This window comes from Glycine max, chromosome 16 (genome assembly GCF_000004515.6).
Source record: "Glycine max cultivar Williams 82 chromosome 16, Glycine_max_v4.0, whole genome shotgun sequence".
NCBI lineage: Eukaryota > Viridiplantae > Streptophyta > Magnoliopsida > Fabales > Fabaceae > Glycine > Glycine max.
Window position 1 is genome coordinate 3,394,697 of NC_038252.2, and position 27,679 is coordinate 3,422,375.

The 27,679-nt window shown below is 35.1% G+C and overlaps 1 protein-coding gene across 1 annotated transcript; it reads left to right on the top strand.

The window, feature by feature from the left end:
• The first annotated feature begins 611 nt into the window (after window positions 1-611).
• On the top strand, window positions 612-27,496 carry LOC100819741 (polyribonucleotide nucleotidyltransferase 1, chloroplastic). Its single transcript, XM_041010825.1, has 25 exons — window positions 612-1,019; window positions 2,579-2,647; window positions 3,497-3,603; window positions 3,708-3,750; window positions 6,122-6,205; window positions 7,100-7,164; window positions 7,493-7,649; window positions 8,676-8,732; window positions 9,257-9,370; window positions 11,484-11,750; window positions 12,558-12,629; window positions 14,518-14,631; window positions 15,756-15,848; window positions 17,467-17,645; window positions 20,042-20,225; window positions 20,407-20,454; window positions 20,689-20,761; window positions 21,644-21,717; window positions 21,968-22,075; window positions 22,173-22,298; window positions 22,746-23,309; window positions 24,501-24,554; window positions 24,645-24,686; window positions 25,773-26,210; window positions 27,075-27,496. The coding sequence occupies exons 1-24, from the start codon at window positions 747-749 to the stop codon at window positions 26,088-26,090; spliced, it is 3,285 nt and encodes a 1,094-aa protein (XP_040866759.1). The 5' UTR covers window positions 612-746; the 3' UTR covers window positions 26,091-26,210; window positions 27,075-27,496.
• The last annotated feature ends 183 nt before the right edge of the window (window positions 27,497-27,679 follow it).

Consider the following 27,679-nt stretch of genomic DNA (forward strand, 5'->3'; position numbering starts at 1 on the left):
GATGCAATGTTTTGCCTTCATCTTTCTCACATGCATGTGGTACTAGTAAAGCACTTGCAAGAGAAGTTTGGTAGCACATGCAGCCAACGAATTCACAAGATCTGACACCATACTTTCAACTGAGATGGGACTGTCGATGGAGCGTCAAGGTTACCTAGCCTTACAAGGATACTCTGATCCATTGGATTAACATGAGCCATACAAAGATTCTAAATCAAATAATTACCTTAAAGTCAAAGTTATACTTCAACTCATTCATGGTCTTCCCAATTAAAGTAACAACATTCTTTGAAAAGCATAACACATGTGATGCTTAAGGCCTATAGGGTATCCATGACATTTTCATAGATTTCATCAAATGGTGGTCATTGCCCCACGTAGAATCGAGCCAGATACTTGTCATCTCAAAACACCAACATGATATCTTAGTCTTTTCAAACATTTCTTGGAGGTGCCGGATACATATGGGAGGTGCAGGATTTAAATTAAATCCCTATAATAAAATAAAATGATACTAAAGCAGAATGGGCTTAGGTCCGAAAACCGAATGAGAAAAGCCCAATAGCCCAAAAGCTAAGCGCGCGTCTGAACCAAATAGCAAAGCGGATAACGGCAGCACTTTCTCCTTCTCTCCATTGTCCTCTGTGTCCCACTCTCTTCCTCACACTCACCACTCCCTGAAACTGAGAAGCAACAACTTCAACTCGCTCCACAAATTACAGCGAGAGAAGAAGAAGAAGAAGAAGATGCTAGCATGTCCTAGCAGCTCCCTCCATGGCCTCGCCACGCTCCAACGCCATTCCCAACCATCTCACTTCCTCCTCTCCAAGCCTCTCTTCTTCCCTCGCTTCCACGCTTCCCGCAAATGCAACTTCCGCTCTCTCCTTTCCGGCAACAACCGTCGCCGCTCCGCCGTCAGAGCCTCCGCGGACTCGCCGGAGGTGTCGGAGTCCGTCGTCGGTGCCGACGGTGGAGGCTTGCAACCGTATTCCGTGAAGATTCCCGTTGGTGATAGACATGTAAGTTTGAGTACGTGAGTTTCTTTTTTGTTTCTGGGTTGAAGCATTTTGTTTTGAATAAATAAACGTCTATTTCATCCTTAAAAGTATTACTCTCTCTTCTAAATAGTCCTTGAAGTAAAAATAGTATATGTAAGTATCCAAGTATTAGAATAAAGTAGTGAAGCCTTTATTTTTGGAAGATTGGAAATGAAGCAATGGAACAGCAAAATAGAGTAGAGTGCATGCGTTGAATGAGTAAGGGACAAATAAAGTAGTGAAATGATCAAATGACATAAGTTTAAGAACTGCTCCTTCAATTCCTTTTCACTTAAGGATTTAAGCTTATCTGATTTTGATTTCTTTCACGAGGATTAGTGAAAGAAAATTAAAAGAAAAAGATAAAAAACTATATGAATAGTTGAGTTATTTTATTTGTATTGATGATACGGAATTGCAGCGATTCATTTGTGCATGGTAAGATTCAAAGTCATTTGAGATTCATCTTATGATATGATTATGAATCAATAGCAAGCTGAATCGCATCAAATCATGGATAGTAAGATTCTAATGACTATGATATTCGAGGTTGACAGTGAAAAGTATAAGAAGGATTGCTTGCTGTTTCTTGTTGTAACCATGGGAAGGAGAAGTAGTCTTGGGTTTGGTAGCATGTTGCGTAAAAAATTGCCCTTTTAAGTTTAATGGTTGTGACAGTTTTCTCTTGGAACCTTGTTCCCTATGGCATACTTAGAGTAAGGAATGGGGGGAGGCAGGTCAGAGTTGAGTGAGGTAGAAAGGTTTGGATGGTCTGGGATATTCTGTTCTGTTGCAGAATCTCCATTCTTATCCTCTTGTTTTCTTTTGCATTTTAGTTTTGACCACTACTTGTCAGGACCTTGGTCTCTTTATTTTCTATCCTAATTTTCTGTTACTATAAGTTTGGGCCAATGAAATAATTTTTTTTGAACCCAATCTCATTACATTTAATTGGTGTGGATCGTTTAGTTATTAACATGTGATCACCCCTAATTTTTGGTTACCAACCAGGTAACTGTTGCAATACAGCACACTTGGGTCTATGGAAGTGACTATGCCTTTTTGAGGCTCTAATTTTCTGAAGCCGGGCAATATTTCCTCATTATATTTTTGGAGTTTATTTGGATGGGGTTTCCCCCCTTCATTGAAGTTTTTGATTAGCTTTATTATTTTTTCTTTGAACTTCCTTTTCTTCAGAAACTTATGAAAGAATGTGTTGACTTAGAATCCATTTTGTGATTTTACAACAATATATGTTCTTAAAAGCTTTCTTGCTAAGTAAATGTGTAAATGGAACAGTTTAATTTTTATCTTTCTATTGCTGTAGTAAAGTTTGTTTTTAGTTCTTTGCAAGATTTTATGCCCTTGGTAAGAGGGTTTTTTGTGCCAAATGACAAATCATCATAATATTTTTATGTTATATTATGGTTGTATGAGGGGTGGAGTTGTTGCATTGCAATTTGCTAAAATATCTTTATAAAGTGAAAAGGTGCATCCATTACTAGTTTGATTTACATATTAGGTTTTGTGGCATTCTACAGATTTTGGTTGAAACCGGTTCTATAGGAAGACAAGCAAGTGGCTCTGTTACAGTTACAGATGGAGAAACTGTAAGTTTCCATATTTCTTCTATTGATTAGTTTATCCTTGAAAATTATGTTAACATTGTCAAATGGATCAAAATTATGTTAAAAAGAAAATAAAATTGATTGCTAACTAGGAATCATACCTAGGGGTGTAAATAAGCTGAGTAGTTCATGAACTATTTGAGCTCGACTCATTAAGTTCTTAATCAAGCTCAAGCTTAACTTTAAGCTCAATTATATGAATGAGTTAAGCTCAACCTTGATAGGTTTGATATTAAAAGCCCATGAAAACTCAAGTGTATATATGTAATGGTAGAAAAATGTTAATTTTATATAAAAAAGACATATACTTGGTAAATTGTACTTGTATTAAAAATTATAATTACATAATTTATGTTCAAACATTATTTTATTCTCTGTCTCTTACATTTATCTCATTTACTAACATGAAAATGTCTATTAATTACTGAATTAATAAACTTCAAAAACACTTCAAGAATATATTTGATATATAAGAAAAAATAATCAAACTATAAATAAGCTAAATAACAAGCTTAAGCTTCATATTTTTCCAACAAGTCAAGTCCAAGCTTTAAATTTGGCTTGTTTAAATAATTGAGTCAAGCTTGAGCATCATATTTTCCCATACTAACGGAAGGACTAATCTGTTCTAAAAGAGACACTTAAAGGACCAAAGTGAAACTTTTTAAACTTAAGGGACCAAACTGAAACCAAAAATGTAGCTGAGGGACCAAAATTCTATTTTAGCTTACATTGTTTTAGGATGTAAACAATTATTAATTATTAATTTATGCACGAAGAATTCTGCTTTTATTCATTTGAAAATTCAAGCTGTTGTTTTTCTTATTGCAGATTGTGTACACAACTGTTTGCTTGGATGATGTTCCTTGTGAACCATCTGACTTTTTCCCTCTTTCTGTTATTTATCAAGAGCGTTTTTCAGCAGCTGGTCGCACTAGGTATGAGTATGAGATACACCCATTTCTATTTCCAGATTCCATTTTACTTATTGCATGTTTTTTTTTGGTTTGGAGTTTAATACTTCAATTTACCATTGCTTCAGTGGAGGTTTTTTTAAGCGAGAAGGAAAGATAAAAGATCATGAGGTACTATTTTTCTATTAATTAACTTTGGCTTTACAATAATGTCAATTGACGATTAATCTTGATCCCGGACACCCATCTTAAATTTTGACAGTTTGTGACTTATATTGGCAATTTGCTTTCCCATTTGCTCGAGATTCACTTTTACTTAAGGATTTTGTATCCACCTTTTCCTCTGTATTCTTCTTTTGTTTGGGTTGTCTGCAAAATGTTGGACTTATCTGCCTATTTTATAGAAATTTAAGAGCAGAAATAAAAATTTGGTGCTTTGTGATAAGAACCTTGGGAGAACCGCACCACAAAAACTAGCCAGCCATTGTAGTTGGAGAAAAAAGAGGGAAGTTGAGTGAAAATCATGTGTCAAAGTACACAACAGATGCTCGTTTAGATAGACTGGTAGTAATAATTACACATAATTAGAGGAGATTAAGTTTCCCTAAATTAGATCCTATCAAATCCATGGAGAAGGATTTTACACTACATTTTAACCAATGGTCTTCTAACCTGAAGGATGTTTTTTGTAATTAGATGAGGATAGGTGATGCTGGATTTATGTAACACCTTAGAGTGTATCTAGCTTGGCTAAGTTAAAACACTGAATCAGCTGGATCCATCTCTATACATATGTAAATTTAGTACCACTGGTACTATTCTATATATATAATATATCTACTTTTGCTGAGCAAAAAAAAAAGATCCTATCAAATCAATTTACAATAGATGACATATTTATTCCTAATTCTCAACATAAACCTTACACTAGAATCCCATACTTCCAATTTGGGATCAAGCTCCATACCTTGTAATTGGATCCTAATATCCTACCATGCTCTGCAGCCCTGGTGCCCACACGTGCTGGTTGTGCACTAATCCTTTGACTAGTCTTGGTAGAACTCTGCAATGTTGGTGTTGTCACCCTTTGTAGCTGAGAGACATGATGGATCTTAGAATGTGGGTTTGGGCCTTACTCAACCCCAAAAGCTAGCTCATTGGGTGAGGGTTGCCCCCCACTTATTCCTTATCCCTTGTCAATGTGGGACTTGGATTTTTTCCAATACACCCCCTCATGCCCAATACTTTTGGACTTGGTGCGTGGATAACATGGTGGGTGTCTCTCCGAGTGGATCTAGGATAGACTTTGATACCATCTTAAAATGTGGGTTTGGGCCTAACTCAACTCCAAAAGCTAACGCATAAGGTGAGGGTTGTCCCACACTTATGCCTTATCTCTACCAATGTGGTGGGACTTGGGTTTTTCTCAATATATCCCCTCACGTCTAACACTTTTGGACTTGGTGCGTGGATAACATGGTGGGTGACTCTTTGAGTGGATCTAAGATAGACTCTGATACCATCTTAGAATGTGGGTTTGGGCCTAACTCAATTCCAAAAGTTAACTCATAGGGTGAGGGTTGCCCCACACTTATGCCTTATCTCTATCCAATGTGGTGGGACTTTGGTTTTTCTCAATACACCCCCTCACGTCCAATACTTTTGGACTTGGTGCGTGGATAACATGGTGGGTGACTCTCCGAGTGGATCTAGGATAGACTTTGATACCATCTTAGAATGTGGGTTTAGGCCTAACTCAACTCCCAAAGCTAAATCATAGGGTGAAGGTTGCCCTACACTTATGCCTTATCTCCATCCAATGTGGTGGGACTTGGGTTTTTCTCAATACATACCACACTTTTGGACTTGGTGCGTGGATAACATGGTGGGTGACTCTTTGAGTGGATCTAAGATAGGCTCTGATACCATCTTAGAATGTGGATTTGAGCCTAACTCAATCCTAAAAACTAGCTCATAGGGTGAGGGTTACCTCCCACTTATATACTTTATCTTGGCACTTTCTCTAGTTGATGTGGGACTTGGGTTTTTCTCAATAATGAAAAGCTCCAATTCCAGTTAATAAGAAAAATTTGAATATTCTTGGTTGTTATTTTTCAAGAGTTTGACTGCGGATTTAAAGTTCAAATGTAAGAAGCCAAACTGCTGATGGAAGACAAATCTTGTAATTTATTTAAAAGGCCTCTCAGAGTCCAAATAAACACCCCTGTGAAACATGTATTTCATGTGTCGAAGCTGGAATACATGGTTGAATTTCTTTTTGGCTTGACATAATGAGTCTGAAAAAGCCAGTTGAAGAAGTTATACTAGGATTTTGTGGTTGGGAAGTTTCTAAGCATATTTGATCAATTCAATTTTACTTAGTATTTGCTTCTTCATATTATTTGCAATTTGGATGAACTTGCTTCCACAATATACTTTTGGAGAAAAGAAGAGATCTTATTTTATAAATGTTGCTATCTGTGAAAGGTTTTGTTTTTAACTCTCTTGTCCTTAATCTTTTATTGTCATATGTTGCTCGCAGGTTCTTATTTGTAGATTGATTGATAGGCCTCTACGTCCTACAATGCCAAAGGGTTTCTATCATGAAACTCAAATATTATCTTGGGTATAGTCCATTAGTCCTTAAAATTTCACTTTTTAAAATTTTGCTGTTAGTGTCTACTTCTATTGGTCTGTCTCCTTGGTTTTTTAAGTTTACTAACTTTGCTTTGTGCATTGATGGTTCAAATTTATTGAATTGGGATAGGACTGCTGTGAAAAATGTCCAACAATTACATGACAAAATATTTGAAATATATAACATCCATTGAACTGAAATACTAAATTCCAAGAAAAAATATTGGATTGAGAAGTTTATTTTATAATTCAAATTGACTTAACTTTTTATATATTTAAATAAATTCTCAATAATTTTAAAAGTATCATAAACAAATTTGTCAAAATTGAGATCCTACCTTGGATTGGAATATACAACATCCATTTTGGGTTTTTGGTATTAACTCCGACCAGGCTACTACACTACTAAAAACTTGGATTGATTCTTGAAATCTTCAAGTTTAGCTTCAAGCTTAATTATTTCTTCAACACTCATTTCCATACAACATCACATGCCTTATAGTTGTTTTGTAAAATTTTCTCTTGAGCTTGAGAAGTACCATTTGTCATAGATAACACTTAAGTTAAGACACTCATCCCTTTGTGGAAAAACATTGATTTTCTAGTTATTATTTTCTTGTTGACCTTCAAAGTAGATTTTAGGAAATACCATATGTTGAAAATGTCATAGCTGTAACTGTCCTAGGCAATAATAGAGATAAGCAGGACCATCACCGTTTACCTTGTCAGTTAACAACTTAAATGATTTCATTACTCTGCTGTACTGAAATGATTTATACATCCTGCTTTTGTTCATTATTACTTTGGTGTATTAAAAATTTAAAATGACTGTACCTTGTGGAAATTTCACATTCTGTTGTCTGCTGCAAATTGATGCTTTTAGGTTTTGAGCTATGATGGATTGCACTCCCCTGATTCTTTGGCTATCACTGCAGCTGGTATAGCAGTGTAAGTTGCTCATTCTATTTTGCTGCCAACCGTAGGACATTTAGATTCCATGTAGAATGTATTAAAAAAACCTCTCTTACTCTAAACATTGTTTGCCAAAACATAAAACTGATGATAATTCAATAAAAAGGGGAAAGAAATACAATCAGAAAGGTGGATGGGATATCCTTTAGAAGATACAAAAATAAGGTGCATATGCATTGTGAGTTTATGAAACAAACACATAGACACTTAAGTTAGGTCTGAGGTATTTTCGCACATGCATTATGCTACACTTGCCCATAAGCACTCTGTGCATAACTATTAATCTTAATCATTTAACTTCCAGTGCACTTTCAGAAGTACCAATGTCAAAAGCAGTTGCTGGAGTTCGTGTTGGTCTTGTTGGTGATAAGTATATAGTAAATCCTACGACTGAGGAGATGGAACACTCTGAGTTGGACCTCTTGCTGGCTGGCACAGATAGTGCAATATTGATGATAGAGGTAAAACATTATTCTTTCTTGTGAACATTAGCATGTTAGAAATATGCCAATAGACTGATAGAACATGTTCAATAATTGTTTGTAACTTGCTTTCAAAATAAAATCATGCATGTATAACTATCCTGATTTTTGAGAAATAGAAAATAGAAGATTTTGTGATGGTAATAAATATTAGCTTTTCCTTCATGCAAAATAATTTTTGTTCTGTATATTCTTTGCTGTAGTGTTTTTTCTTAGTTACTTTGATGTCATCCTAAGAGCCTAGAATCAAATGAGATAATAAATAGGCTTGGCATCATGCCAGAATACATAAACGAGAATGCCAATTATCCTCGTTCCTGCTGTTTCAACCAGCTTGACAGTTTTTGATATTAATTATTTACTTAGCCTGGAAATGGGTTGGAAGTAATTCAGAGTTATAAAATTTATCTCCCCTCAACATTCTCATTCAGTTTCAACTTGACATAAAAATAGGTTATCACAAATTAAGACCAATTATTAATTGCAAAATTTAGAGGTTTCCATGAAGGCCAGCTAAGTGACCTTTTGGAGCCGGGCTAGTTACTCTGCTGAATGCCTCCACAATAGCAATTAATATTCAGAATGAATATGCCTTGGTATTTAACTGAAGATTTACATGTGGAATAGGACATTAATTTTGAAGCAAATTTATTCGTGAAAACAATTGTAAGATGAAGTTCTGTCATAAATCAAATAATTGAAATTTGAAACCCCTAATTAACATGTTTGCAATCTCAACTATAGCGGAATTTAATTGAACCGGCACTGGCACCTGTCTGTCAGCAGAGAACACCAAAATTTTCCACTTTTATAATTTTCAGTATTTTGAAAGCAAAGAACTGTCACCACTTTCAGCTGTGTTAGAGTCAAATTTCAGGAATCTGCATTGGTTGTTATAGAAAAATGCTGATGAAATCATATCATTCCAGATTCTAAAATCTGTAAATCATGATTCTTGAAAGTCTTATGGTTGTACTTTCATACTGGCTTAAATTTTTGTTGCAGGGCTATAGCAGTTTTCTCCCAGAAGAGAAGTTACTTAAAGCTGTAGAAGTTGGTCAGGTTGTTGCCTTACAGTACTGTTTAGATAAGCTTACCAAGCATTAGTACATTCAATGAATTTTCTTTTCCTCCCCGAAAATCATTTGCATGTGTTATTTGAAATATTATTTGCACTGCATCATGCAAGACACATTTATTTATGGCTGGTTAATATAGAGAGCACTGAAAGCAAAGAGTCATCACGGTAGATTTTGATCTCTAGAAATATCCTCGTCCTCAACTCCTTGAAAATGTAACAATGTTAAAATGTTTCAAAACAACCTTTTTCCTGTGTGCCTCTATCTTCAGTTCATTTTTCCTTGGCTATTATTGCATTGAGCATTTGAAATTCTCACTATAAAATATTATATGGTAAAAGAGTAAGCCACTTGCCTCCCTAACAGGTTTTGTTTTAGTTATAGTGGGATTGACATGCTTTACTTTATAGACGTTCCCATTTTTGTGTCATGTTTTCTTTGATAGTTTATGAACAGCTCTGTGCTTAATTGCCAATGCATCATCTTTTGCCTGTTGTTTACTGTCAGGATGCAGTGCGAGCAATCTGTAATGAGGTAGAAGCCTTGGTTAAGAAGTGTGGGAAGCCAAAGATGTTGGATGCCATTAAGTTGCCTCCTCCCGAACTTTATGAACATGTTGAAGTATGCTCTTTGCTACCTTTTATCATTTTCTGCTATTTGTTTAGTCCGATTTTTTTGAATTATTTATGATTTGTGAATGTCTAGGGAGATGTTATTCTCCCCTTAACAATTCCTACATTACTTGACAGTTCGTCAACAATTTGTATAGTACAGTTTGTTGTTTGTTTGGACAATAGTACTTCACAGGATTAATGCTATTGACTTTATCAAGGACCCGGCTGAGAAAATCCAGCTAAACAGATCAAAGTAGGACCAAACAGCAACTATAACACAGTATTCCATTCCATGTGGAAGGAACAGCAGCCAAGCAGAGGAAAAATCGTGTAACATAGAAAGTTAATTATATAGAGGCAAACAGCAAGAATGCTGAGACTAAACAGCAATATCTCAGCCAAATTAGGGGGTTCCAACAAGTAGAATGAGTCTGTCGAAATTATAGGGCTTAGAGTTTAGGTATGGTAGAAGGGTTAGAAAGAAAGGAGGCTCTCAATATTCTTAGAAAGCACTAACACCTATCTTATCTATACTAATAAAAATTGATGTCCACTACTAATGTAGCAAGGTCGTCAAAGGCATAAGGCATCCTTAAGAGGGTGATGGCTTTTAACACCTTTAGGTGAGAGGGAGGGAACCAAAAGGCACACCCCTCATTGAAGATAAGTGCTAATAATAATCAAATATTTTGCTAACCCATATATGCATGTCTATTTTCTACTCTTACAACTCTGCATTCTGTTGCCATTGTGCTGTGAAAGTCAAAATATATATATTTTTTAATTTGTTGGGCTAGTGCCACTCCTGACTGGGCCCAAAGATGACTGTCCTTGAATCAGAGTTATCAATGGTGGGCAGTAGTATAGTGCCGTCAAGTTGTGGCAGGTGGCTGCTACAGGTACTTAATTGCATTGCGTTTATGGGCTGGGGTCACTTATAGTGGAAAAATGAGGCGGTTGTGCTCACTATGATGAACAGGGGCCAAAAACCATAATTTGCCCTTGATTTGAGTTTTCAAACCTTTTTGTTGGGATAGCCTAAGATCTAGCTATGGGGTTGTTGTGGTCAGCTGCTCCGCGATGCTATTCCAGATTGATTACTATGCCTTGACTTAAGTTGGGTCCTCAAATGATGCTGGTTAAGCCCACTAGAGTTTCTCTATTAGACCTCATTCAGGAGACAATTCCTACACCTGCATTCTACTGAAAACTTGCTGGCGAAACTTGAGCTGAGACTCTGGGAGGAGTTTGGAAGGATGCATCGATGCAGTGCCTCTTATACATCTCTGGACTCTGGCCAGATTTATCACTTTCATGATGTCATTGAGACCACTGATTATGCAATTGTGCTCTGCATTTCACTTCAGTCTTCTTCCGGAAAAGTCATGGATGAAGCTTTATTCCACACATGGGCATGGTTAAAATGTATGGACAAAGACTTCCATATTCATTTTAATCAATGGTCCACTACTTTGAGGGAGGAGTTGTCTTAGGGGTTGATTCTATCTGGCTTTAGCTATTGTTATTTTGTAATTTTCAGATGGGTTAGGCAATTTTGCCTTGTACTTTTTATCCTATCTGCAGTACATCTAGTACTGCATTATACATAATATACAATATTGATTTTTGCTGTCCAAAAAAAAAAGTCTTCACCCCCCCTGCTCTTCCCTGTGTGTGTGGGCGAAATAACCCAAAAACTGTTCTTCTAAAACTCTAACATACTGTGATACTGTTATTTGGTGTGAAGTGTTCTTGTGTTTTTTTGAAACATTTATGAAATCATTTTTGGTCACCTATTGCTATTGATAGTTGAGGGGTGCTAGGAACACACTCTCTAATTGGTTAAAATTGATTGAAAACTACAAAATCAGGAGAATTATTAAATATGATGTGGTACCCACAAAATTGTTATTTTCAATAAATTTCAACCAATAAAAAAAGTGTGTCAGATAGTGTGTTTCTATCATTTCTCTTGATAGTTTGTTGCATGTCCATGTGTGAGAGAAACGTGCTTTTACTTGATTAAATATTTTCTCAGACAAGATGATTGAATACTTCATTAATTAGTTTTGTTGAATATGGTGGTTTGGATAGAAACTGAAGCGAGTGGGAATGTGCAGGCAATTGCTGGTGATGAGTTAGTAAAAGTTCTTCAAATTAGAAACAAAATACCCAGAAGGAAAGCCCTTTCATCATTAGAAGAAAAGGTTCTGAAGATACTCACAGAAAATGGGTTTGTCTCAAATGATTCAACACTGAGGAGTAATTCTGAGACCATTGCGGAGATTCTTGAGGTTGAGGATGAAGACGAGGAAGTAATTGTTGATGGTGAAGTTGACGAAGGTGATGTTCATATAAAGCCAACTCCACGTAAACCAGCCCTTTTAGTAAGTACAATGCTTATTTCCAAGTTTTTTTTTTTCTTTTCTTTTTTTAAATGGATTATAAAGTGGTGCATATATGGTATCTTAGGCTCAGTGCTCTCTGTTCATGGTTACTTTTTATGGGTGTTTCTAGGCAAGTCACGCAAACAGACTGGGTTGCTCAAATGAGTTTATTTTTCTTGTCCTCTTTTGTTTCGTTTCTCTGTAGCAGTGTAGCTTTAGGAGGTTTAATCCCATTCTTCTCATTTCTTTTTCTTAATGAATTCTTTTGTAAAAAGAGGTTATGCATAGAGGTGATAGACTTGATAGAAGCATTATATAATGCTCTTGTTGCAATTTTCTCAGAGAAGCATGCCAAACTTAATTTTGGCTTGTGCTACCAATATATAGATTTCCTCTCTTTGGTGCTCTGCTTGTGATTGTTTTAGGGGAACAACCATTATCCGTGCAGAGATATTGGCCAGCTTTGCTACATTCTTTGCCTCTTGGGTTTTGTTTTCATTAAATTTCTCTCTCTAATAATGTCTTTATTTATACCCACCCGTGACCCAAGAACTGGGACAAAAAAGGATACTGCTCATGTTTTAATTCCCTTGTTTTGAGTATATAGTATCCTACTATGGGTCAATTTTTTCCGGCAATAGACATTATGTTCTTTATAATTTATTTTTGTGTATTTGAATTGTTTAATTTTATTCTTTGTTCCTTGATTCATGTAGAGATGATGTGGGGCCCTCTTGTATCTCCGTTGTTCTTAATTCATTTGGTTTTACATTTTAACATATATCTATTTTTTTCCACTTCGTACAGTTTTCTGAGGTGGATGTGAAGTTGGTATTTAAGGAAATTACTTCGAAATATTGGAGGAAGCGCATAGTAGAGGTATGAGTACTTGTGATAAAATAATTAAGATCGCTATCCAACCTAATTATATAAGTGGGATTCTTTCGCGGTCTTGGGAAGATTTATGTCAAATAGTCTGTGAATTTCTGTTTTCTTCATAATAGAAAGGCTCTTTCACTAGAGTTGAAAGTTTTAGTTATGAGCCAGATACTAATCTGATAACTGTGGCAAACACATCCATGTTAGTCTTTTTGGAAGCAGATATGGAACATGTGTTTTTTCAAAAGAGCTTTAAAGGTGTTACTGTTCTCAACTGTCAAAATTTAAACTTGTTAGATTATTCATTCCATGCTATCAAAATGAATTAATCATTTCAATGGGCAATGAGGTAGGAAATGCCTAACTATTTATCATGAATTTGCTAAAGCAAACACAAGTCCATTTGATATTAAATTATTTTTGGGCTTACATGTTAAACAGCTGAAACAATTGGTGACATGATATTAGACTGAAATGATCCTCAATGCCTGTGTTTGTTTAGCCCAAACATGATGTGGCATGTTTGATGTAAAACTATTCCAAGTTATGCACCTAACTTATTAAGCTTTTAGTTTGAGTTGGTTCTAACAAAAAAAGCATTATCAAGTGAATTTACCTTTATACTTTTAATTAATAGACTTGCACTTGAAGTGAGCATTGGTTCATTTATCCCTTTAATGAAAATTGATAAATTTCAATTGCTTCATTTAAGGAACTTTAATGACAATGCGTACTGCATAGGTGGATAACCTGTCTTTTTCTTTCATATATAATATACGTGAGACTTTTCAATGCTAGATTCCTTAGCCTGTAGCATAGAAGTGACATCGTCTAGACTTAGAGGATCACACGAATTGTTTAGAATAGTACAAATTGTGCGATAATCATCAGGCAAACCATCGAGAATCAGGTCGATGTGAGTGCTAGTTGAAAACGAGTCTCCAATTGATGCAAGTGAATCAATTAGGGAGTGAATGTGCAACAAAAAAGCAGTAATTGAATGATTCTCAAGAGAAGAAGAATGAAGCTCACTATGTAATTGCTTCTTCTTCGCACATGCAATGGATTGAAGTGCTCATGCAATCGATCCCACAGATGCCACAAGGTTGCGCAATTGATGATGCGAGGAAGAACTGCTTATGAAATAGTTGATTGGAACCAAAAGAGGATCAATTGATCCTGTTGCTCCCAGAAATGATAGGCAGCGCTAATGATGTTGTTGTCGTGATCTTCAACGGTGAGAAGTTTCTACGGAATCTGCGGAGTGAGGATGTAATTGAGAAGATCATGCCCGATGATTACAGGTTGAACTTGAGAACGCCATAGAAGGTAATTGGAATCCGTGAGTTTCGCTGTTACAGCATGTCAGAACGAGACAGGGAGTGCGGCGCCGGCGTTGGAACCGGCGGCTGAGGTGGTGGGGGAGAAGAATTGTTGTTTGTGGAAGCCATTTGTAGAAGCAAGGATCTAACCTAGCTCTTTGATACCATAAAGGGATTTAGGGAGAAGAGAGAAAGAGAGAGAGAGGGAGGAAAGTGTTTCTGTATTGATGAGGATTCAATCCAACTATAGGTTGGGGAATGAAGCAGTACATATAGGCAGTTGCATAACAGAATGATAAAGCTGTTGACAGCTGTAAGTCTAACAGAAAACTAACCTTGCAACTGTCTAACAGTAAACTAAGTAAAAAACACTTAGAGAGTAAAATACTACTCTTATAAGTTTGACCTTGTCAAAAGGATGTAACTTTTTTTTGGTATAACTTTTTTAAGTTAAAGTAAATGTAATTGTAACAAAGATGCTGCAATCCTTAGAAGCTTCTCTGCATGATGAATTGCCAAAATGGATGGATCCATGCTTATTGATTTCTTTTCTGTGTATGTGACAGGGGGGGAAAAGGAGTGATGGGCGAACACCTGACGGAATACGTCCAATTAACTCGAGATGTGGCCTATTACCTAGAGCACATGGAAGTACTCTTTTTACAAGAGGCGAGACACAGGTCTGAGCCAACTTTATTTGTTTTCCAGTTTATGCTTTTGATGATATCTGTTGGTGTCTATATATGCTTATGCAAGTCACATTATCTCTTTTCTGTGTTTGTTAGTTTTATTAGAAGGGAGATAGAATGATCAAACACAAAGGAGGAACAAAACTAATAATGCTGACTCCTTGGACCTTTAACACACTTCTCATTTAAAGTCTCCAATTGTAATCAACTTGGATATAATCTAGAAACTAGTGATTGGAAGTCAGTATTTTGATTACTCAGGTTATTACAAGCTTTAGAAGGATGGAATTCTATAGTTTCTCAGGCTTTTTTTTTTGGAAGGCAAAGATATAATATATTATAGAATAACAAGTACCAGAGGTACTACATATTACATAACAGGGGGTCCTGACAATTCAGGAGATACAACACCCTACACAAATGAAAACCCTACTAACAAAAACTTTAACTAAAAGCTGTAGACATATTTGAAGACCAGCTATAAAAAGGAATCTGGAAGTTCCTTTCCCAACCCCTCAACCAGGTCCATGAAAGGAACAGAGTGCTATCTGTCAGCCTAGTGATATCAAAAGTTTGATTCTGAAAAATGATATCATTTCTGAGCCTCCAAATATATATTATCTGTTGACTCTTGTGTAAATTTTTGCATAAAGCACTAGATTGGTAATACTTTATACTTCTTTTTAGGGTACATGCAATAATTTATACTTATATTTCTGAGGTGTTCCATGTTTAAACTGCCACTCTTGATTGCTGTCCGAAAAAAAAAATCCACCTTAGAAATGTTTGTTGTCCAAATTGCTCTACAAGGGTGCTAGACGCTCCAGTTGTGATGTTGTTTTACGAAGTCTCTACCAGTAGAAACTTGTGTTTTCATTCTGCCTGAACGCAAAATTATAACTGTATGTTTCTCCACTATCAATTTTGGGTCTGGTCACAACTCACAAGTCTTCCATGTTACCCCAATTTTTGGAATTTGGTGTACTATGAGCATCTCATGATTACTAAAAATCAATAATTTTCTACTTTTGTTACTTTATTCAGAGTTTGACTCATTACCTTAGTGATATTATATCTGCATCTTGAGTGATTAATCGGCTTTATCTGGTTGGCAGGCACTAGCAGTTGTTACACTTGGAGATAAACAAATGGCGCAAAGAATTGACACCCTTGATGGTGTTGATGAATTCAAGAGGTTCTATCTGCAGGTCTCTTTAGAACTTTACTTTAATGTTCACTTATATTTGTTTGGATGTTACCTATTTTGAGAAATCTGAGTGATGTTTGAAAAATCCGACTGGACTTGCTGGCTTGACTTGTGAACCAGTTGTTTGTCAAGTTTAGTTCATTATTAGAGTTGCAGATGCCAAAAGCCAAGATAAACACACTGAGCTTCCATTCAGCAGGTCCAAACAGTTCTCAGTTGATGACTTGGCACTGGCTGCATCAAATGCTCCATGTCACCATCAAAATAAATGCCTAAGTGAGGAGGAATCAAATCTTGTTTCCTTTAGTTAAGTGGACAAGGTGGCAAGTGGCAACTGCTAATTCATTTGGTTCTGCTGGGGTTATTAGAGCAGTGCTTTATTTTTCTTTTATACTCAGTTTTGCAAAGTTATGTCTATATTATTGAAATTATATGGTTTTAGTCTTTTAGATATTGGGGAAGGAGAAGAGATAAAAGAAAATGAAACACTGAATTGATGTTAGGTATTAACCAAGATTTATTACATTGTATTGATATATTTGATATATTCATAAAACATAGTCTAACCCTTATTTATATTAATTATTCTTAGAATTTGGGTGGGTTTAAGGCCTAACTTAACCCCACAAAACTAGTTTGTATGGTGTGGATTGCCCAAGCCTTATGAGCTCAACTTAGGCCATATCTCTAGTTGATTTGCGATCTCAACCGTCTAAGAGTCGCATCTCGGTGGCTGCACTCTACAACACTTATCACAGCCTTTCTGGTCAGCCCCTTTGTATGTTGCGTTTTGAATGATGGTGAAAGACGGTCAGGAAGGGGTGGGAGTCTGTCAGAGGGATGATATGGCTTTGGAAACTAATAATTGCAGTTGAAATATGGTTACCAGAAAAAATAACTTTCACTCATGGCAGTGGGGGCCCACCAGGCATACACCAAGTAGGATTATCTCTAGTCTAGCTTTAGATACCATGTTGAGATGAAGAGGAAACCATAGACATGATGAAATCCAAATGTCAAAATTACAAAATAGTGGCTTCATTATATAGGCATAATGTTATAATTGAAGCAATTGCAATATATGTTTAGCCTATTTACATTATTAATTTATTATTATCATCATTACAAAACATTTTGTTTGACATTAATTTTTCCGACTAAATAATTCTAAAGAAAGTATGAAAATTTTAAAATAAACATTTTATTTTTGAAATTTAATATAATTTAATTAATTTCATTAAGGCTATCATTTTGAAGGAGTTGTTTTCCATAATTTAGGAAATCAGTTCTTTAGGAACACTTTTTTTTCATTTTCATATTTTTTTCTTCACTTTTCTTTCTTATTTATGTATAAAACCAACCACCTAATCATGATTTTTCTCCAAACAGTATGAAAACCTAACTGCATTATATATCCATAATCTTTTAGTAAAATTTTATATTGGTGATTGGTTTAACTTACATTGTACATCTGTTACTTATTCTCTTTTTTTTTATATATATATTTTTGTGCTTGTGTGTTTACTGAGAAATCTTTTAGGATCTATATGTTTTTTTTATACTTTTTTCCTTAAAATTTCAGAATGAAAATTGTTGACTAACTAAAATAAAACTTGCAGTATTCATTTCCTCCTTCATGTGTTGGGGAAGCTGGCCGGATTGGTGCCCCAAGTAGAAGAGAAATTGGTCATGGGATGCTTGCTGAGAGATCCCTTGCACCAATTTTGCCTTCTGAAGATGATTTCCCTTACACTATACGTGTTGAGAGTACTATCACTGAAAGCAATGGCTCTTCAAGGTGAGTTTTTTCCTTTCCATTTTCAGGTTCCAATTTTATTTATTTGTTTGTCAATTGTCATCATTATTCTTGGAAAAAAAATGAAGATTGAATGAAAATGTGTGCTCAGCTACACAGTTGTTCTGGTTCTGGTATTATAGTTTAATTTGCAACCAGAGTAATTAAAGGACTAATTTTGCTAATCACAAACTAATCTCTGGCCTAACAAAGTAATAATTATTGATTGATCTAATCTAAGTAATCAGAATGAATACAGTTGATTGTATATTTACAGATGTTCTAAAGCTTAAGTCTAATACTTCTCTGCAAGATCGAGCATACATATTATTTGGAAATAGGAGCATTTAATGATTATTACTTTTCCCAGTAGCTTAGTTATTGTGTTTAGCTAAGTTCATTGTATCTTAGGAGCATTTAATGATTATTACTTTTCCCAGTAGCTTAGTTATTGTGTTTAGCTAAGTTCATTGTATCTTAGGAAGTAGTTTTCTTGAAATAGTAGTAGTTATTTATTATCTTTGTAACCATTGTTATTATTATAATAAATAGATCACTCTGCTGAGTGGTAAACTCAAGCAATTTGAGAAAATAAAATCTGTTTCTCTCTTCTCACACATATCACACACATCAAGTTTATTACAAGTAAGGTCAACCTGAGGACCGCTAACTTAGGAACTTAGTAAATATTTTGGCAAATCTGGTTGGAGATAACAAAGCCTATAGTAATATCTCGAGAGGACCTTTTCTCTAACAAAATGGTAATAATGAAAAACAGGGTTGTATGCAAAATGTAGGACAGCTTGGTTGTCACTCATTAACTTCATTGGTTTGACCTCCCCCAATTTCATCACTGAAGACTTTACTAATTACTTTTTAACCATGTCAGTTTACATACTGCTGTTACCTAGGGATGGCAAAAAATAGCCGTACCCATGGATATTCGCGAAGAAAACCTGTAACAAATAGAACTATAGAAGATGGATACCTAAATGGGTACCCTTAGATAATTTAAATGGATATATCCATGGGTGCCTGTTAAATACTCGTTATATTAAAATTACTTAAATATCATTGTTTAAGTAATTTTGTTTGGACTTGTGAGATTGAAGTATTGTACCTTTTTAAATTTTGTTTGGACTTATGAGATTGAATTATTTTAGTTTATTGACTTTTGTTTGGACTTATGAGATTGAAGCATTTTAAATTTAAATCTAGTTTCTAAATTGAATAATCTTGATTAGGATAATTGTGTAAAATATTTGAATAATTTTAATTTTTACCTTTAAACTATTTTTTTGAAGAAATTGTAAAATAAATAAAAATGAGTTAAATTGTATTATAATTTTAAACTATTTTTTCCCAGTAAAATTCATGGATATCCACGGATATTGAAAAAAGCTGCCAATATCCGCTTAATGGGCACTTGTGTGTGTACGGGGTGGATATTTATCTGGTGGATAGAAGGTAGCTACTACCTGCCCCGTTGCCATCCCTAGTTACTCTAGATGTCCAGCCTCTGCATGCATCTAGCTGCTTCATTATGTTTCTTAACATTCCATGAATTAAGCTCCAGCAAACACAAAATACCCTCTGCTTGAACTCTTATATGATGGGGATCCTGGCCAATAAACATTTGACTGATATGAGTAACCAAACCAATAGAAAAGGTATCACCTTAAAATAGGTCACATATTTGTGTAGATATCAATCTCAGAGTAAAAACATTGGAAGCAGGGAACAGTGTTTTGAATAATTTCTGGATAGGAAGAACCAAATAGAATGAAATATCATTGTCAATAGTAGTAACAAAATATTGAAATGCTAAAGTGGCGGTGACACTACTAGGACCCTAAATATCTAAATGAACTGAAACAAAAGGAGAGTTTTGCAGGTAGGCACGACTCTGGGGCTGCCTCTGTTTTAAGCTTTAGATACCATATTGAAAAGAAAGTAAGCAAAGGACAGGTTTGTTGAAACCATGTTTTAGCTACACACCAGTGATTTTATTATGTAGGTTTATAATCATAAATACAATTGATTATAGGAGATTTTGTTCCTATAAATCATATTTTTTTTTCCGTTATACAATAAATATTCTGGATAAATACAGAATATTCTCAACACATAATCATGGTTTTGTGATGGGTAAGAACTAAGGAGCAGAAGACTTTCTGAAGCTATGCACTTTTTGCTAGTGTTTAGCATTTATTGATAAAACGCAGATCTAAAGCTCATGGGCTCATGGCTATTTTGCAGTTGATGTAATATTTTTACTATTTCAGGAAGATGCCATATTCTCCCACCTCTGATTCACTGTTTTATATTTTTGCACACTATACTGTTGTTCTTTTTTCTTACATAGCTTTTGAAGTTTCCACATTTAATTTTCTTTTTAGCATGGCTTCTGTTTGTGGAGGTTGCTTAGCATTGCAAGATGCTGGGGTTCCTATTAAGTGTTCTATTGCTGGAATTGCAATGGGTATGGTACTGGACACCAAGGAATTTGGTGGAGATGGAACTCCACTTATTCTGTCTGACATAACTGGATCTGAAGATGCGTCTGGAGATATGGATTTCAAGGTTATAATTTACATAGTTGAACTTCTGATACTTATTTCTTCACGTAATTATTTGGATGATCAGTAATTTGGGGAATTCAGTTTGGTTTGTTCTATATTTTCATTTTTAGTTAATTTATATTTGATCAACATTGTTTGATATCATAATGCTAAAAAGATGTTTTGACAATGATAAAATGCAGGTTGCTGGAAATGGAGATGGCATAACTGCATTTCAAATGGACATTAAGGTGAAATATTATGAACGTTTAAATGCAATATTTTAATATGCTTATTTCTTCTTTTCTAATTTGTTTGGATTTTGAAAAACAGCTTATTTTTTTTAAGGGAGTACATATATTATGTATTAACTAACTTCTACTTGTTATTTTTATTCATTTCTTCTTTTAAGTAAGTTATTTTATTTGATATCTATATTTTATAATATAGGGTTTGCTAATGGCTATAAATATATCATGTTGCAGGTGGGTGGAATTACTTTGCCCATCATGAGAAAGGCACTTCTACAAGCAAGAGATGGCAGGAAGCATATACTTGGTAAAGTTAAAACACTAACTTACTTCATGGTGGTATGACTTACAAGTTACAAAGTATGTTGCAGTTAATGAATTTGTACATTTCATAGTCTTTCCTTGAAATATACAGCCAAAACTGGATAGTGCTAAACAATTTTTTGTACTAGATCTGACTTTACTGTGTCAGAAGTAGATCTTGTGTTTGTTTCTTGAAAGTAGTGGTAAAACAAAAAAAACGAATACTGTGTTTCCATCATTCTATGGTAGCAAATATCAAGTATGAATGTGGCTAAAATGTGGAGTGGGTGCTAATCTCAGAATCAGAGAAACACATCACACAGAGCACTAGACGAAAAAGTTTTTTGTTGTATGTTAATCTGCTGCATTTCATTCTATATATATTAATCCCATGTAATTATTCAACTCAGAGGGTGCCTTAGACATCCAGATGCATTTAGCATGTAGAAACTGATAAATGTATGGAGGATGAGTGAGGATCTGGAATAAGGAATTGCTCATTTACAATAATATACCCTAGAGGATTAATGGAGTATAAAGTCCACGTGACAAGTCCATTTCCTGGACTTTCCTTTTTTTGTAACGTTAGTGATCATAACCTATAAGTCTTAGAAACTTTCAATATTTTCCATTTATTGTCTTTACAGTTGTGAAACAGACACCATTCTTCATCTTCCTGTTCACAACATTTCTAATTTTCAGTCTGCATATACTTAACTCTTGTTGAAATAAACATAATCTACATGTGCTTTGGAGAGCATTTGTTAATTCTGTAAAATTCAAAAATTCTTTTTTATATTTTTGTATTTTTAAATTTTTTTTCTTATATTGTTGTTGACGTCTTAATATCTTTGTCTTTTGTTCTCCCTTCTATCACCTAATCAAGGAGCAATGATGAATTCCTCACCTCCTCCAGCAAAAATGCTTTCCAAGTATGCTCCTCTGATTCATGTTATGAAGGTGTGTTTGCTGCTTTCCTTTTGAGAAGTGCTAGGAAAACTGTCTTATTGGTGGAAATTTATTGAAAATGACAATTTTGTGGGTCCCACATCGCATTTAATGATTCTCTCCTGATTTTGTAGTTTCCAATATATTTTAATCAATTAGAGAGAGTGTTAGAGAATGTGTTCCTAGCACTCCTTTTTTTTTCTCCTTCATTGGTTATCATTCAATCATCCATCGGTTATCATGTACACATATTTTTTTATAGGTAAGACCGGATAGAATAAATCTTATAATTGGTTCTGGTGGGAAAAAAGTGAAGAGCATTATTGAGGAATCTGGAGTAGACACTATTGATACAGAAGATGATGGCACTGTACGAGAACAATCAGCTTATCTACATGCTTTTATATGATTATTACAGTTACTCTTCTATTGATATATAATGAATAACTCTTCTGCGGCTTATGCAGGTGAAAATATTTGCAAAAGATTTACCTAGTTTAGAGAAGTCTAAAGCTATTATTAATAGTTTGACGATGGTTCCAACTATTGGTGATATATATAGGTATTTATCACTTCTTTTTCTGATTATATTGGTTTGTTGCTTGCATTGATTCAATGAAAATAGTAGAAGTTAAAAGATTCTTAGATAAAATATGTGAAAAATTAAGTGATCCAAAAGAGTGAAACATCTGCAAGAGACTCGTGTGATGCAACTGCTGCACCTAACACAAATATCAATGAAATCAATCAAATATCAAATCTCAGTCTATATCGCACAAAATCTCAATACAATCTTATCTTAATCTCAGTAGTAGAAAGGAGGTGCTAATCTTTCCAACTTTAATTACATGAATGATATATTTTCCTCTTGTTTTTCTTCTTTTCTGCCTTAACAAGTTTCCTCTTTATACAAGAAGTTTAAATTAAGTCCCTCAAAATATTATGATTCTCCCATTTGGTCTCCCATTACTCCTCATTTTTTCCTTTTTTTGTTCCCATATAGTCCCTTTGTTAGGCTTCTATTTGTTTTGTCTGTTAAGTGGGAAGATGGCTGGAAAGAAGATGGGGTCCCATTGCTGGAAAAATATCCTAGACTGTACTGTATCTCAAAGCAGCAACAGCATTATATTCAGCAGATGGGATTGGTGTCAAGTGGGGTGTGGGAATGGCAGCTCAAGTGGAGGAGACTGCTAATGGAGGGAGAGATGGATGTGGCAGCACATTTCCTGGAGGATATTGACGGGATGGCAGTTCAGGTCCAACATCAAGATAGCGGGTCATGGGAGGGAGATCCGGGAGGGGAGTACTCAGTGGGAAGTGCATATCGGGCACTTAATGAATATGCAATTGAAGAAGATGATGAGAGGGCATTTTCTATCCTTTGGAAACTAAAAATTCCCAGCAAGGTGTCTCTTTTTGCTTGGAGATTGATCCGGGATAGATTGCCAACAAGGAAGAATCTTAGAAACCGAAACGTAGTTTTGGATGAAGTCTGCTGCCCGTTTTGCCTAAACCACAACGAGGATGCAGGGCATTTGTTTTTTGGATGCACCAAAATCATGCCATTGTGGTGGGAGACCCTGTCATGGATAAATACGCTCTCTGTATTTTCAGAAAGGCCAAAAGAACATTTTCTCCAACATTCTCAATGCTTTCTGAATGGTTTTTCTGAACATAGATGGCAGATTTGGTGGATCTCTCTGGCTTGGTGCACTTGGAATCATAGGAACAGGATTTTTTTTCAGGTGACAGCTTTGATGGTCAAAAACTGATGGATGATGCTCTCCTTTTCTGCTGGTCATGGCTCAAAAATCTGGAAAAAGGATTTGATGTTCCTTTCTTTTTATGGTCCAGCAACATCAGAGTTGCTCTTTTTGTATAGGGGGGTTTGGTCTTTAGAATTCTTCTCTGTAGAAGGGTACCCCAGCTTAGTTATAGATCTATGGTTACCTAATATCTGTCTTCAATTGCTAATATTAGGTTACCATAACTCATAGTAGGGCTATCTTGGGATGTACATACCACAGTACCTCTTGTACTGATATATTTTATTTATAATACACACACACACACACACACTATTTTTGCTGATAAAAAAAAAGTGCCTATGTGACAAAAAAATTGGACCAAACGGAAAAGAGTGATGTTTAGAGAGACTAGAAAATAAGCAAAAAAAATACTTAATGGACAGAACAGAAAAAAGTTAAGGGACTAAAAGTAAAGGAAATGAAAAAGAAAATATGAGGACTAAATTACAACTTTTTTAAAATGATGGACCAAATAAAAAGTCACATTAACATAATTTAGATAGTAAACCCTGAAAATTTAAAAGAAAAAGGAGCATGGTTCCATAGAATGACGGAAATTCCGAACTTTATAACCACTATTTGGATATTTCTTCTTGTGAGATACTACCTCCAATCCTTTTTATAAGAAACAAGTGATAGTGTAAAATACACTATCACTTGTTAGTGACTTCATTCCTTGAATCAGAATGGATACAAAGCAGGTTTAAACTAGAGAGAAATATTTACGTCAATCAGAATCCTAATAAAGGAAAGAAAAATAAAAGAATCCAGCTCTCTTGAAAATTTTCATCGATATAAATATATTTTTTTAAAGTTAATTAGTATAAAGTTTCAGTAAATATAAATTACTACAGTTAAAGTTACATTGCAGTCAGTTATCAGTCCATACTCAATAGCCAGGCATTAAATTGACTGATTCTCTAATCATTAATTAATTGACTGAATCAGTGGCCCAATTTGATATCCAACACTTCTCATTTTATGTAGGGACTATGTCATATCAGTGAACTGAGTTCAGGTTGGCTACCCAAGGCAGAAGATGTAAGCATTTTCTTTTGATTCTATATTCCGAAGTAAATTAACAGCATATGCAAATAATGCCGGGATAATCTTTGACTTGCATTCCTCCAGGTTTTTAAAGTGGGAGATCGCATTGATGTAAAGCTTATAGAGGCATGTCATTTTACTCAATCTTTGAAGCATGTTATGCTTTACCATTGGCTCTATACACAATGTTGTAGTAACTCGTGTTTTTTTCTTAATGGCGATTCAACATAGCCAAGCTATTCCTTTATTCGATGTTTGTCCTATTTGCTGGGTTATTTTAGTGAGTTACATAACTCACTTGTTCTCACTTGAAGGTGTTTGTAAGCAAGAACTCAATATTCTATAGACTGTTGACTACATGATTTGTGTTTTATTTGCTTAAAGGAACATAAGGTAACAGTATTATTATCTTCATGTAATTGTGGTAGTATAATTGGATAATTAGGGACTTGAAAGGAAAATGTTGAAATTTCTGAATATTATTGTTGATAATCAAACTGTACAAGGTTTTACAGTGTATACAAGGCTGCACGATTGCTTTCCTAAAATACAATAAATAATAGGTAACCATAAATCTATCTTAATTACAATAATTACCAGATTAAATTATATACCATTTGAGTGTAATGAGTACCAATTGTCTGTCTTTTCTGCTCTGCTGTCTTCTATTGCTCGATCTGCCCCCATGACTAGAGGGTGAAGGGAGGACCTGGGAGAGAAAGGGGGTTGCTTCTGTTGAGCTTAGAGCAGTGATTAATTTCACTATATTTTATGTTATTTTCTTTATATGAATGATCAGAACTTGGGATTTTTAACCCCAGTACCAGAACATGGGTTTTTATCCCAAAAATATTTATCCAGCAATACATGTTTAGCCTTCATCATACCCATTAGAAATGGACTGGGCCTAATTCAGCTATTACACGTGAGAGAAATTTTCTCTAACTGAAATTTCTTATATTTTTATTTTTCGAGATTCTTCTTTTTATAATTTGAACTTTTTCTTTCTTTCTGAAATTGGTGAAATTGTACTCACGGTCAAGTCAGCCACCTTATTTTCATTAGTTCCCGACTCATGTTATGAAGTATGAACAATGTAAAATTTTATTATATATGAAGGATATGATTCTTGTTTTTGTTGTTTCAAAATATCCAATTTTATGATATTGTGTGGTAGGCATTCAGTCTTATGATTTTAATGATGCACTGCAGGTAAATGAAAAGGGGCAGCTGCGCCTTAGTCACCGAGCACTGCTTCCTGATACAGAAGCTTCACCAAAAGATGGTTTAGTGGAAGAAAAGACTGAACAGTCTAAGGATAAGTCTAGCACTCCCAATGTCACAGCCTCTTCTAAAAGAAGTTCAGAGGATGATTCTGTACTTCCTTCTAAAAAGTTTGTCAGGAGATTGGTAAGCTCTTCCCAGGATAAGCCTTTCACTAACAAAGACAAGAGAAAGAAGAGTAGCAACAAAGCAGTTGGTAGTGTGTCTGGCGAAGATGAAAGCAGTTTGGTTAGTGGAGAAGCCTAAAACTGACGACCAATATATTTGCAAATAAAGCAGAGACAAATGATGCTTGCTAGAAAAAAATTGGTTTCATATGCACAAGAAGGCTGAGGTTGCAAGCTCTTACAAACTAACATATGAATGGTATGAGCAACCTATATCTATTTTCTGCCTGATTTGTTGTATTCATGTACCTATCTACAAATACCCAAACTCTCAAATCTTGCCATAAGGAAATTCTATATTGGTAACACTATAAATAGTAAATAAGAGAAAATTGTCAAAACTCAAACTGCTCAGCCCTGTTCGGTGACTAGCTCTTAGAATGTGGGTTTGGTCATAATTCAACCCTAAAAGTTACCGCATAGGGTAAGGGTTGCTCCCCACTTATATACTCTATCCTGGCCGTATCTCTAGCCGATTTGAGACTTGGACTTTTCCCTATACACCTCATGCCCAACACTTTTGGGCTTGGTGCGTGGATGACATAGTGGTTGACTCTTTTAATGGATTTAGGATAGACTTTAATACCATTTTAATATATGGATTTTGGCCTAATTCAACCCCCAAAGCTAGCTCATAGAGTGAGGGTTGTCCCCCACTTTTAATTCAGGAGCCACAAAATAGAGGCTATTTAGTGGGCAAGTTGTTGGCTGGCGCAACGATAAGGTTGCAGCCTTTCTTAGAACATCTATTCTTTCCATGATACTGAGAGGTCATGAGTTCAAATCCTAGAAACAGTCTCTATGCTTATGGGGATAAGGCTGTGTACATCTATTCTTTCCATGCCTCACTCCTTTCTTAGAACTGAGGTTATTTACAATGATGATTTCTAAACCTGGATGACAGTTGAACTTTATGTTTCTCTAAGAACTAATGACTAACTAGTATGATTATAAGTATCTGATCCAAAGTTTTTGTTTTCTATAAGCATGATTCAGGTTTTGGTGGCATGTTTTCTATTACGGAGTTATTTTACTTTCCCATTGATGATACTGATCATTGCAGTGAAATTTTTTGGAACATGCTGGTGCCTAAACTGGAATATAAGAACCCCTGTGACTCTAGCTTATTCCTTAGGCAGATAACCTTGCTTAAGCTGGAAAGGTGAAAAAAGAGAATCTTTGTATAGTCCGTACATCTCACTGTAATGCTTCGGATGTTTGTGATGATGAATACATCATGGGAATTTTGTGTGCTTGTTCTCCCGATGGCACCTCTATATCTTCAATCTGTTGTTATTTATTTCATAGTTTTTTTCTACTATTATTTTCTGAGATGCTTCCCTTTTGTGGAGCTCCTATTTTGGAGGTATCAAGTGTAAATCTTAGTACAACAGTACATGGGAGAGGCGTGAATCTTGTATACTTCGCATTGTAATTTGTTGTCTTTTTTAACAGTTAAAATTATGATATTTTCGATACTCCAAATTGCAAGTTTTGTTGTGTAACCTCATTGGTCATTAGACTCGCTAGTTGCTAATACTACTGTTATATCGTGACATTTGATACCTTCTAAGATTAGTATACGACTTTGAACTAGAAATGTAGTTCTTTCTTTTCATCCTTAATAGGCTGTCAGATTATATGCCATACTTAAGGCATGTTTAGTCT